The following is a 13,014-nucleotide window of genomic DNA, read 5'->3' on the forward strand; positions in this document are numbered from 1 at the left end:
ACAGCTTTAAAAGGGATAGCAAAGACTGAACACCAAATATTTCCTTTTAAGATTGTCAGTTGTTATTTTCATGTTCTTACCAAGGGGAGCCATGTCGATATATTATTAAGCCTTTCCATCATCTTTTCTTCACCGTAAATGAATTGTAGCTGAATTGAAGACAGAAATTCCTGTCAGGTGGTTGCACTGGGATGATTTGGATTCCCTGCTTTGAGGCACAAATAGGAAAGAAAAAGAAAAATGAGTGAAAAGAGATCGTACTCTCTGCTAGGCAGCTAAACGTTTGCTGTGGTGTGCAGCTGTGATAGATTGTACGGAGAGTAGTTTTGTTCACAGTTCCCTTCAAAACATGAAAATCCAAAATGCTTTTCTTGGCTTCCAAATCTGATTCTGCAATAGCCAAAAATAAATTAATAACACTGCGAATAGTAGGATTTTACACCTTACATCCTTTGTTTTCATTCAACCCAGTCATTCTGTTAAACGGCTTTTCACAACAATGAAACCTGGGTTTTGGCATGGAGAACAAATCTCACCCTCTTAATAGTTTACACCTCATGTCCTACTTCTTTTCCATTACCCTATAACTCAGTAAAACTCCATTACGAGTCCTTGTAATTGTACCATGACACATGAAACCATTAAGGTTCAACAGTCTAAAACACTTCAGCTTAATGTATTCCATTACTGCTTTTCAGCTCCACTCCACTCTCCTCAGAGACGGATTGATACGGAGCAATGTACAGTACAGTGATAACGCAAGCGACTGAAGGGATAGTGAATGTTGGACTGCTGCTGTATTTGTAATTGAAAGCAGGACCGCTGCCATGACGCCCCTGATAAGCCGCTCAATACTTACACTGTAATGTGCCCAGCTAACTGAAGGTTTGGAGTGAATGAGACTCCCTCCACATTTGATTCTAATAAGAAGTAGAATCAAACATCATAAATGAGATGAACACATCCTCCTCACAACTAGCGACCCACTTTCTTATCTTAAACCTTACTGGAACGTAGTTGTTCCCCAGTGTCTCATGAATATGTGGGAGACCTTGCATTCTAATGCCATGTGAAAATGGGGCATGCGAAAGAGACATTCATGAATTCCTGTAATGTCATTTTGAAGCGCTATTATTAGATAATTCTCATGTTTCAATATTTCTGCCTTTCCACGTCCCTGTTCGCCGGGGGGCTCATGATAGCACGTATTTTTAGTGAGCGGTTGGTTTCATGCAGGCGTAATGAGAATAAATTCAAACTTGTTTCATCTGCTTATATCAGTGCGACATATGAACTAAATCGTGACATTTAAAAACTGGTGTTTAATTAAGTTCAGTGACATAATAGATAATTAATGGTAATTATTTCATATTACAGCTGAATAATAGCTGTTACAGTGGGATTGTTCTGCAGCCAGTTTTCTTTACCGAGCAGAAACATTCACTTCCCAAGCTAAATAAATCCCTTATTTACATACATTTCTCCGCATAAGGGCAAAATGAGTAGCAAGTGAAGCAAGCTGGAAAAAGGTTGCTGGACTTTGGAATTAATAGCAACTTGTTAGCAGAGGCAGTGCATTTTAAACAATTCTGCAAAGCTGGCATGGCCTCTTTGGGGAACAGTGAGGCGCTCGGGTGACTGCCAGCACTGCAGAGTAGAAAGAAACTGAAGGCATAAATATGTGATGCAGTCTATTAGGGGAAACTTCCGCAGAGGAGCGCTGGAGGTTAAGGAGCTGGAGAGAGGAAAAGTGCCAACTGTAGGAAAGCTTTGGTCTTGGTCATTTGTAATTATTAGGTTGTAGGTACAGTTCTTTATATATAAGTTGTCACAACAAAATTAAGTGTGTAGTGACCAGACGGCTGTTCTGTTTGAGACTCTGACGTGTATCCCACACAAGCTTGGTTCCATGTTCTCTGAGATGTTAAGGAGCGAACAATGAACGATAGACTTGTGGTGAAAAAACCTCACTTAAAAATCTCAATAGATTGAATGGGTAGTTTTCAGAGTAAGTACCACCCATTCATATGAGCCAGTGGGCTCCTCTTGTGCCTCTGTTGTTGGGGTTAGGATACATATATATATATATATATATATATATATTGTTACATGCTATAAAGTTACATTAGCCATGCGCTAAGCTGACCACACCAGTTAATGTCTATGGATATCTAGCGATAGTGAATGGTTCAGTGACACAGTGACAACAAGCCATGTGTCTTCCGTGATTACAGCGCGGCGCTGCGGGAACAGAAGAGAAGTGGGAAGAAGAAGTAGGAAAACATACGGATGAAAACAGCCTGTTTTAGCACTTTAATATCAATAAAATGTCTGTATGTCCGTTGGTCTGATGTGGCAAGGCGCAATTTTGGCAGCATGAAGCTTGTTTGCCCACAAAATTCCATAATTTAGTCACCAATGACTGTGACTGGCTGACTGGGCTGCAGAGCATCATGGGAAGTCACTGTTGCTGAGCTTGCTGTTGAGGGTGATGGCACCTCACATGCGACAATCATTAGTAAAGTGGCGTTACGGGTTGGTTAAATTGGAAATAAGTCAGACAAACTGCGGCTATTTCAGACAGTATTTTGCGCTCTGATTGCGTTCAAGGAGCCAGACAACTTCTCGAAAAGAGCCACATGTGGCTTGCAAGCCATTGGTTCCCGGTCCTTGGAATAGGTGATGTTCAGAGTAAAAAACACCTATTCAATGAGGTGACTGTGTCTGTATCCGGTGCACCAAAAGTGTCCCTCAAGAAACAAATCTGGGAATCCAATTTCAAGGCACCGAAAATAAGTGTGAAATCTGGGGACCATTTCATGTGTGAGCTGAAGGGGCCCCACAAACAGTACACTGTAAACACTTTTCTGCTCAATACAGTAATGCTTGTTAATGAATAATGAATGATAAATAAAATGCTCCTTCAAAAATACAAATGAGATTATGCAGGCACCATGTGGTGTGGGGAAGTGCCTCAGCATCTCCTATTGACCAGCCACCCTGCAATCTTCCATTTATGGTATTGATTTCTCTTCGCACTTCTAATCTGGTGAAAACCTACCTCTCTGCTTGAGGCCTGGATTTCAGTCCCCCACCCTTTCGCCTTTACATCAATGATAGACAAGAGTACAACTAGAGGTGGTCGGGAATGAGATCTCATAATAGCCAGCATCCTGCCAATACAGAGGGTAGATGGCTCCCACATCCATTAGAAGCACGTGCACCTGAGGAGACCTACGGTCCAGCATCCACTCCAGCTTATGTAAATGCTTGTATTCCAGATGGAGCGAGAGACAATTAAAAAGTAATTTATCCAATAATATTCAACCTGGCAAATGAACCGTGCTATGATCATTGCATAGGCCATTAAAGGACTGCCCAGGTTTAAACCAATAACCTACATAATGTGTTCTCTCACAGCTGGAAGTGTCCACGACGGACTTCTCCGGGAATCTTGTCGAAGGGCCTGCTATTCTGGTGATCACTGTGATCGACCAGAACGATAACCGGCCCATCTTCAAGGAGACGCGTTACACCGGAGAGGTGCTCGAGGGCTCCCCTACTGGTAAGTTGACTTCTCGAGGTGTGTGTGGATTTTTTTTTACTGTTTCAGCTTCGCTTGATAGTTGAATTACTGACAGATGCAGTCTGAAAGTGCAATAGGCTAAGAATGAGAAGAGGGAGGTGTATGTAGCTCAATCGCATGCTGGGAAAAAAATAGTCAAATATAAAACAACATACTCTCCCATCCATTTTCTGACACCACTGAAGAGTCCGTCTTGTGACAGCCTCTTTGAGATATTTGCAGAATTGCGTTCTGTTTCGAGAGCATCTTGATGTTGAGCTCCTTCTGTCTGTTTTCACCTCGGCCTCTGCTGCTTTTGTGGCTCTGTTGAAATGCCTCGATTTGATTTTTCTTGACATGACGTTTTGACGTCTGATGACAGTCCTGTCCTTACGCATTTGGAGTACATAAAAAAAAAAGAAAGCATCTGTAGGAACCGCATGTATTCTTTTTAAAAGCAATTGATGACGGGTTGATCAGAAGTACAGTGGTACCTCGGTTCTCGACCACAATCCGTTCCAGACGGCTGTTCGAGAAGCGATTTGTTCGAAAAATTACAATTAATGGAAAAAGAAATAATGCGTTCCAAGCCTTAAAATAGGCTTTTGATGGAGTGACTGTAGAGTGTCTGCTGCAGGTGCGCTGTTCCTCTATGTGTGTGGCCGCTGCATGTGGGAGGGTGCCGAGTGAGTGACGTCTCTCCAGAAGTGAAGAGGTGCCCGGTGCGTGTCCAGCTCTGAATGTGCGCTTCTGTGCAGTTTGGCTGTGACAAAGTCATAAACCAAGTAACGCTCTGTCCCAGACTCGCCTCATCCCTGTCCCAGCTCCAGCCCACAACAGGACATCAAACCCTGGAGTGAGCTCCAGCCTCGGAGGTGTGGAGAGCGAGCACCTCCCCTGTGACACTCTACCACGGTCCAGTGTGGAGACAGGAAAGGCCAGTTGTCACCCAAGAGCGGAGGCAAAAGAACAAAAGAAAATTAAAAAGTTGATACCGAAGACTATTCCAAATAGGATGGACCAGAAAATAAATCAACTTAGCTGGAGATGAAGGGAACACATGAAGGGAGTAAAAACAAACATACATGGAAAAACTCATCGACACAAACCATGAGCTCAAATCCAAAAATGGCAGCAGTTTTCTGACAGCACGGAACAGGAAGTAGAAATGAATCACAAAAGCCGGAGGAAGAAGGTTGTGACAGTTTTGTTGTCAATGACAGCAAAATGAAATGACTCTGACTCTACCCAGGGTCAAAACAAGGCTGATGCACATCTCTGTAATCTGTTATTCGCAAGTGAATTAGTGAGTGAATTAGGGAATAAAAACAACACTTGACCTGAAACTCTAGTCTTGTTAATCTTCACCAGTAAAGTTAAGTGACGAACAAGGTACGAAGGGACAAGAAACATTACTTTCATCAGCAGAGTCTCCGGCAGCTCCGTGGCAAAAGACATGGAGCTGACTATCTATCTTATCTGGGAGTGAAAAACCCAATCGAGCTTGCCAAGGTTGGAGCGCAAGTGGGGAACTTAATGTCACAGCGATGAGCATGGCCATCATTTTAAAGGAACTTCCTCCATTCTTCCTTTTCCCTTCTTAAATCGACCAAACTTTACTGAACTGTGATCAGAGAAATGAAGCACGTCGCCTCCTGTGCACCCTGAAACCAGCTGATGTCAGAGTTGAACTGAAATGGACCAGCGAAATAGTGATTGTCGGAATCATTCAGGAAAACAACCATGAATATTAAATCGAAGTCTCATAACATCTGTTTGGTGCAAAGTTTATCAAACATGAAATTGGGTGAGGAGCGACGTAATCTGTGCTGGAGTCCAGCTGCTGCTTTCCTTTCCAAAACAACCGGCTAATGAGGTTTGTGCATCCTGTGATGTCCGCCTTCTTGATCTTTCTTTACTTGTTGGCCGACGGGGCCGGGGAAAGGGAGGTGAGGAATCTCTCATTAAACTGATGTCATAGCAACTCGGCAATCAAAAGAAGATTTGCTGTTTTGGGGCTTTGGTGTGCCACATTTTGAGCGATGACGTGAAGAAGAAGCGTATTCAGCAGTCAATGTCGGAGTACTTGCATGCAACTGTTCTTTTGTTCACTTCAAGTAAAGTTTGTGGCTTGGCATCAGACACACCCAAACGTCAACTGTCAGTGTCAACAACCTTGAACAGAAGCCATCTGTGTGCACCAACTGCCTGGTGTTGAAGTCCACAGTTGAGAGCAGATAGGGTTTTTGAAAAGAGAGCACGCATGTGTTTGCATAGATATGAATGTTTAAATATGTCAAGGTTATACCAGATTTCATGAGTTTCAATATGGCTAGATATCTATGCTATTGAGTTTTGAATTTAATAAATAAATAAATGATATGGAAAAAAAAAGTTTTATATCTGAAAATATAAATTAAAAATAAATTAAAGTTTTTAATCGCTTCCATCAAGGGTTCAATATGAACAGAAATATTTTATATTTATTAAAAAAAGAAAAAAGCAGAATCAGCACATAGTGAAAAGAAATAACTTTGAATAAAAAAAACAACAACTTTGAATACCTTCAGATGATATGAATAAAAAGGCTTCTTATTTATGTATTTTTGGCTTTATTACATTTCATTTTTTGGAGGATTTACTGTTTTTACCTTTTTTTTTTACTGATGGCACAGCATTGGTGTTGGGGTAAGGCTGAATCAGGACGGACAGCACTTGAGGTGTGATGTTTTAAGGCAACACAGACATTATCTTGGATTAGATTAACCATCCTTTGTTGGTCCCATGGCAGGGAAATTCAATGAGATGCTTTTGTATTAGTCACATCGACTCGGCACGGTGCTACAATCTACGTGCTATTTTAGATGCAACCTACCTTCAAACATACATACAATACAAAATAAATAAATAATGCCACTGTGCATGACTCTGACATCTGTTTTCAACAGAATCCTGCACAGTTGCATCATTGAGTTGCATCTAAAATAGCATGCAGGTTTTTCATCTTCAAATGATTTTTTTTTTTTAGAATTCCATTTTTCATATTCAAAACTTGATGGCACTGATATATCTAGATATTTTAGCATCTCTTTTCAAACACATATTGAAACAAATCTCATGAAGTAGCAATATCCCATTTTAGAAGCTTCACAGTAGCTGCATTGCTCTCATATGTATCTATGCGTTTTTGGTTGTCATTCTTTTCGTTTGTGTCATTGTTATGGATTCAAACACAATGAGTCAGTAGACTGCATTTGCATGTTGTGAGATGCTGTTCTTTGAATGTATAAGCACTGTTGGCCAAGAGGACTTATTCTTTGACCTTCAAAACACAGTCTTGACGTTTATTCATCGAAACTGGCTGAGAATTCCATCCATGAACACATTCTATTCCAATATTAATTCTGTGATAAATGCAGTAGTGAATACTATTAACATATTTGCTTACTAATATAAATATATACATGCTAGAGTATTAGTCATACTACACATCATTTAGTATTCAGCGGAGTTCTTTAAATTCCACGTTATGTTCTTGTTTTTCATAGCCAGCATGTGCAGTTGCAGCAGGGATTGTATGTGGTTTTGTGTCCAGTGGATTATATCGCTTCTTTTGGCAGATGATGTTGAGCTCCATTGGCCTATAACCTTCATCGATTTGCTTCATTATGTCCAGCATAGCTGCTAAACAAAAAAAAAAAACAACTGATCATTCTTTCTTAAACACTTGTCCAGCACTTGTCCATTGTGAGGGTAAAAGGGCGATTGCCTGAGCAGAGCAGTGAAGTAGTTCAACTTTTACTCTCCTCTCTGGGGTGAGACTTCTCTTCTCCTGGGTGTACTGTTCCACGTCAACTCCACGTTCGGGGTAAGCAGTCGGCAATGAATTCAGTGTCAACTGATCGAAGTCCTCATTTCCTTCCAGACATGTTTGTAAAGAGCAGGAAAAGCAGCTGAAAACCACATACTCAAACATCAACTCACTAAACCGACTGAGAAGGTCAAAGCATCATCATTGAAAGTGATGCATATCCTGGCCAAGCACAAACAGCCTCTCACTGTTGGTGGTTCTATTAAACACCATAAACTACATGCAATGTAAATTTAGAGATTTTTTTTATTCAACGCAAAAGTATGTTCCTTTGTTGTGTGAAAGCGCTACGGAGATAAAAGTTTAGAAGACCCCTGATCTATAGGGGTTCCAGAAGGAGCGCGCTGCGGTAAACAATACTGAATGAACTATTTTATTTCCAGCGCCGTCTGATCTGACAGCTGCATAACAGCGTGGGTTCTTCGGTTGTCGGATTCGGTTGGGCCGAATTAGATTCAAAAAGTGAACGCACAAGATGCTTTAACCCACATGTCACAAGATATCTGCAGAGTAAGAGCAATTCCTCACTAACATTGCGGGATCGTCTGACAGTCGCTCCATGGCACAGTCGGTCTCAGCCCTTTTTATTGCCATTGAAAGATTTAAATAATACTGTATGTGTGGGAGGCTGCCTCTTTTTTCCCTCTATTGAGGCACTGAAAGAGAGCAGCTTTGATTTGATGCTCACTGTCCATCTTTTTTGATGTACTGTGTTTCAGTTAGGGCTGTCAATAGATTTTTAGTTAAGTTAAAGGAAGGGATTGAATCAACACGGGAGTAGCCGATGATGCTGACAATGCTCTGCTTCTCGCATGTTGTTGATCCTCTTCAGTGCCTCTGAGGTTATTCTGAAGAATCGTCTTGACAATATGTGGTATGTTGGGTCAGGCTTTTAGCTAGGAGGGCGTCTGGGCGCCTGCAAAACATGAAAAAATGGACATCCAATTCTTAACCGTATGAGAACAGATACAAAATGTGTGAAAAATTTGCCAGTTCTCAGCTTTGGTGCGATTCAAATAGTACAGCTCACCCAAACCCTAAAGGGAACAAATAATGTGGCTGTTTTGCCTTGTACACACCACAGCATGACACTTTGTCAAGAAAAATGTGAAGTATGATTTGTGCTATTTTTTTACTGCTGATTTAATATATATTTTATGTGCCCTATAGTGTGTACTCCTCATGAATATGTTTTTATAGACTTAAGACACGTGCTGTATATATTATGTTGTTTTCTTTACTTTTACCTCCAAACATTCTTGTGGATAAAAAGCTCTAAACGTCCTTACCGTTTTCATACATGTGATAAAATGCTTTGCGATTGTCAGGAACATGTTCTCTGCTTTATGCTGCTGCTGCAGTAGGAGAGGCTTTGGGGCAGAATGTCACGCAGTTCTGACATTTCTGTGCAAACTGATAACAAAGCCGGCCAAATCCCGAGTCTTCTGGCGAGGCCTCTCTTCTCCGTCTGTTCACTCCTTCGCTCCCTTTATACCCGTTCGTCACTCTAATTCTTGCTTCCCTTCATGTCTCGCAGCTCCCCTGGGCTTTATGTACTTCACAACCTTCTGCTCTCCCTCGCAAAATATGTATTTCCTCCCTTTTCACCAGCCTTTACATTTGAATTACTTTCGACATCTTATGCGCTATTAACACTTTTTAAGCAGTTATCAAAGTACTTATCCAAGTAATGGCAGTCATTATCCTCAATTGCATTTCTTAAATAGAGGAGTAATGGTTGAATCGCTGCACCTGGCAGGAAGGAAGAAAAAGTACTGCACTTGCAACCACAGTGTACAGTGCTTGCATTTAGTTGGACTAAAGGACAGTGGGCAGAGATTCTTTACTTATGTCGTGCAGGGAAGCATAAAAAGACAATACGGAGCAGATAACTGGCTTTCTTTGTCAGGAGGCAGCTGACACACGAGGGCAGAACCTTCTTAGAACTCAACACACCAGTGAATTCTCAGGGCAGAAAGTACTTAGTTGACCTGGTTGACATGTTAAAGACTCGTCATCTTCAGTTTTTGGTTTGGCTGAGGGAACATATCACTCATGGAAGTGTTGAAATGACTTAAAGCACTGGCAGCGAAACACCACAATATTTGTTTTTTTTCTCGGAAAGTAGCTTTTGATTTTGAGGCTATTAATATTGCACACGCGTACAACAATCACTCGCACGACATCGTGTAGAAGGGATTCAAACGCTTGCTACAATCGCAGCCGCTGGTCCCTGAGTTTGTTTGTGAGTCTTCCGGGACTCGCTAAATAAATGCTGCTCTAACTGTTACATTGCTATGTCACGCACATTGACACAGCTAATTGAAGCAGTGCGACAAAATGAGGATGAAATGAAGCAGCGCCGGAGAATTTCTATGGCCAATTTCATTTCGTTAATTTGGTTGAATCCTTTTTTTCTGCCAGGGCCACGCAAACATATTAAATCTCGCATCCAGATGATAAATCTTATATAATTGGGCGCAGTTGGCTATAAACAAGATATTACTCATCTCCCAGTCGCTGATAGTTCGCCACTATAATTCGTTATGTTTGTTTTTTCACCTGGAAATTGGTATGGGGGCAACAGCCACTGACTCCTACCAGCGGGAAAAAAAATATGTTTTGCTTGGTGAATTGTATCGTGGTCGGTAATTGACTGTGAAATAACAAATGCATGGTGTACAGTATATTAACAGTAGTAGGGAAAATATGGTGAATGGTTGATCCATTATGATTAGATATTCTCACTGTAAGTATAACCCAAAAAAAAGGCTTGTGGATATGGATTTTTTTAAACATTTACCTGCTAAATATTGCTCTTTTCCCCCAGTAGTTATTTAACACCATTATTTTTTGAATGTGTAAATAATAGTTACCTGTTGGTAACGCCAGTTCTGTGAGTCCATGCAAAGCCCAATGAATGGGAGTTTATATTGGAAAAAGGAAGACAAAAAAATATATATATTTCAACTTTATTACGATAGGAACTCTGGCAAAATGAGACAATACATTTATACTATTTTCTATACTTAAAAGAACACCTTTCAACTTTACTTTTGAGCTTTTGAGAGAGACTACCACTGAAACGTGGAACAACGCCCCACACGAAAAAACCTTCGAGCTACAGTGAAATTATTTTCCAACTCATTTTCCAACTCAATAGACACACTTTAAACTTGGTTTCCAACACCGCTCTCTCCTGCTCTCGCTCAGTGAACTGTGTACATTTCTTTTTAGTTTTTTTTAATCGCAGTGATCAACTTTTTTTTTCCTTTGTGCAGTCATACTGGAGAGTTGCTGTAATGTAATATTTCATTTTCCATGACAAGATAACACCTTTGGTTTTCCTTTAGATGCGACAACATGTATTATCATGAGTAAAATAGCAGCATATTAGCAAATCATTCATCATGGTAAAGCACTTATTTGTGTGTTGTTAGGCCTGTCTTTACATTATTACCCTGAGTTAGTCACTGACAATTCACTCTTAATAACAGTACAGATGCTGATAATGGAGTAAATATGCTGCGTGTTTACCAATAGTTGATATGTAATCCCCAATCCGAAGTGGAACTATAGCTTCTAGTCAGAAACAGGTGGCGGCAACTGCTCACTAGGTTTTTGCTTCTAAAACCAACCATGTCAGACGACTTCAACAAGGTGAGTAGGAGAGTTTCCCGAGCTGCCAGAAGCCATCAGTGGGTTCAGTGGAAGAAAGGGAAAGATTGATTCAGGAGATAGATAATGGCTCAACCGAGAGATTACACCAAACCTGGCAGGCAATTTGTAGCATGATGGTGTCTGTTTGTCCCATTATGGTGTCTGTCTCCGGCTTCCTCTCTATCTATCCCCCTTTGTTCACTGGAGAACAGTCTGTTCAACACTCCACCAGGTGACCTGTTGTCCCACAATACCTCATTATCAGCCTGTCAGGCTGAGAAAGCCATGCAAATGAATGTCCCGAGTATCTTCTGTGGCTGCTGCCCAATTAACTCGCAAGACATTGTTGGGCGGGTTGTATATCCACGCCGCCATTTTGTCCGTAAACCCACCTGCTAATGTTTTATGCTTTGCTATAATTAAATAGTGACTTGTGAGAAGTCCCTGAGAAGGGGCATCTTGTTACCGCCTGGCGCAGCACTGACATTTCCCAAATGAAAAGCCTGCAAGGTGAATAATGAGCCATTGGAATTGCTTTGAAAAATATTAGCATTTTAAACAGCCCTCATGATATGAGCGCAAAGAAAAACAGGCTCTGATCCAGTGACAAACTTGTCTGTTCTACTCTCATTGACATGCAACTGTTTTCTATTGGCGCGTAAGGCATCATTGGTTTTCCTGAGCCATCTTAACTGAGCTATCTCCTTCTGAATTACCACGGGGAGTGATATGCATTTTACCACCGAGAGGGAAAACACACTCTAAATAGGCTTTATTTTCAATTGTTATTTGATCTGAATAAACGTGAAAGGCTTCTATTTGAATACATTCTGAAGGCGGTTTGTGAGTAAATGGTTTTGCCCCCATGGGGCCTTTTTGTGGATCCCTGCTGTCATTCTTAGGCCAAATACCTTCAGCATCCATCTCATTCTCAGCCTTGTTGTTTATTTTCTGGCCGTTCTCTCTTTTCGCCATGCATAACGATTATGCAGATGGAGGTATATATATCTCTAAAAAAGTCATCAATGAGTCATCCACATGATGGGAGTGAAGTAACTCGGCATAAAGATGGGTCTATCACCTTTAGAGTCAGTTTCACGCCTCAAGTGATACTACAGCATTTACTCTCACTGGCCTGAAATTGTGAGGGTTACCGAAAGAAATCGGAGAAAGAACAACAGACGTCCAAACGTCCAAATTACACAATCACAATTTTCAAAACACTTGGAGTCCAAAAATGCGTATAAGTCCAGAAACTAAAGGGTCCACCAAACCAGGGTTTAAGCAGAATCACGGAAGCAGAAGATGTGAAAGAACCCCAGAAATGCAAGTGGTATTGGGTACATTCACATTGGGCGAAAAGTACTTCAATATACGAGGCGTTGTACTGAAGGTTGCACCAGTCGAGAAATCCGGAAATTCTGGCAGACCAGTCGGGGAACAGGTACGACACGTAGCAGCCGCAGTCTGGTCCCAGCTGTGGGCCATTAGTGGATCTCAGAAACAAAGGAGAGGAAAGGGAGGTGCGGAGACATAAAAATAAATCAATCCATCAAAATAAAGGTGGCTCATGACAAAAGTCCACATCAAAAGCCTGCATTGCGCTCTTAGGTCTTCCATTTATATAATCTCCTCTAGTTATTCCGTGACCCCTGTATTCCGGTCGCTAACACTGTGTCAGTTGTAGTTGTATATATATATATATATATATATATATATATATATATATATATATATATATTACAATTTTATTAAAATTATTATTATATTTTTGCATTTGAAAGGTTAAAATGAATAAGGAGCTGAATATTTTGAGCCACCATGATTGACAATAAAATAAAAAATGGAATACAATAAGGTTGATGTTAATGCTCAGCATTTATGGGGAAAAAAAACAAAAACTAACAGACAATTTTTT

General features: G+C 40.8%; 1 protein-coding gene across 1 annotated transcript in view; it reads left to right on the top strand.

Annotated features, from left to right (window-relative positions):
* Nucleotides 1-13,014, top strand: part of cdh13 (cadherin 13, H-cadherin (heart)) — a 290,131-nt gene that overhangs the window by 146,270 nt on the left and 130,847 nt on the right. The window contains exon 7 of the mRNA XM_053884926.1: nucleotides 3,421-3,565. Coding sequence (XP_053740901.1) covers nucleotides 3,421-3,565 — 145 coding nt within the window. The remainder of the gene's footprint in view (nucleotides 1-3,420; nucleotides 3,566-13,014) is intronic.

This window comes from Synchiropus splendidus, chromosome 14 (genome assembly GCF_027744825.2).
Source record: "Synchiropus splendidus isolate RoL2022-P1 chromosome 14, RoL_Sspl_1.0, whole genome shotgun sequence".
NCBI classification, from domain to species: Eukaryota; Metazoa; Chordata; class Actinopteri; order Syngnathiformes; family Callionymidae; genus Synchiropus; species Synchiropus splendidus.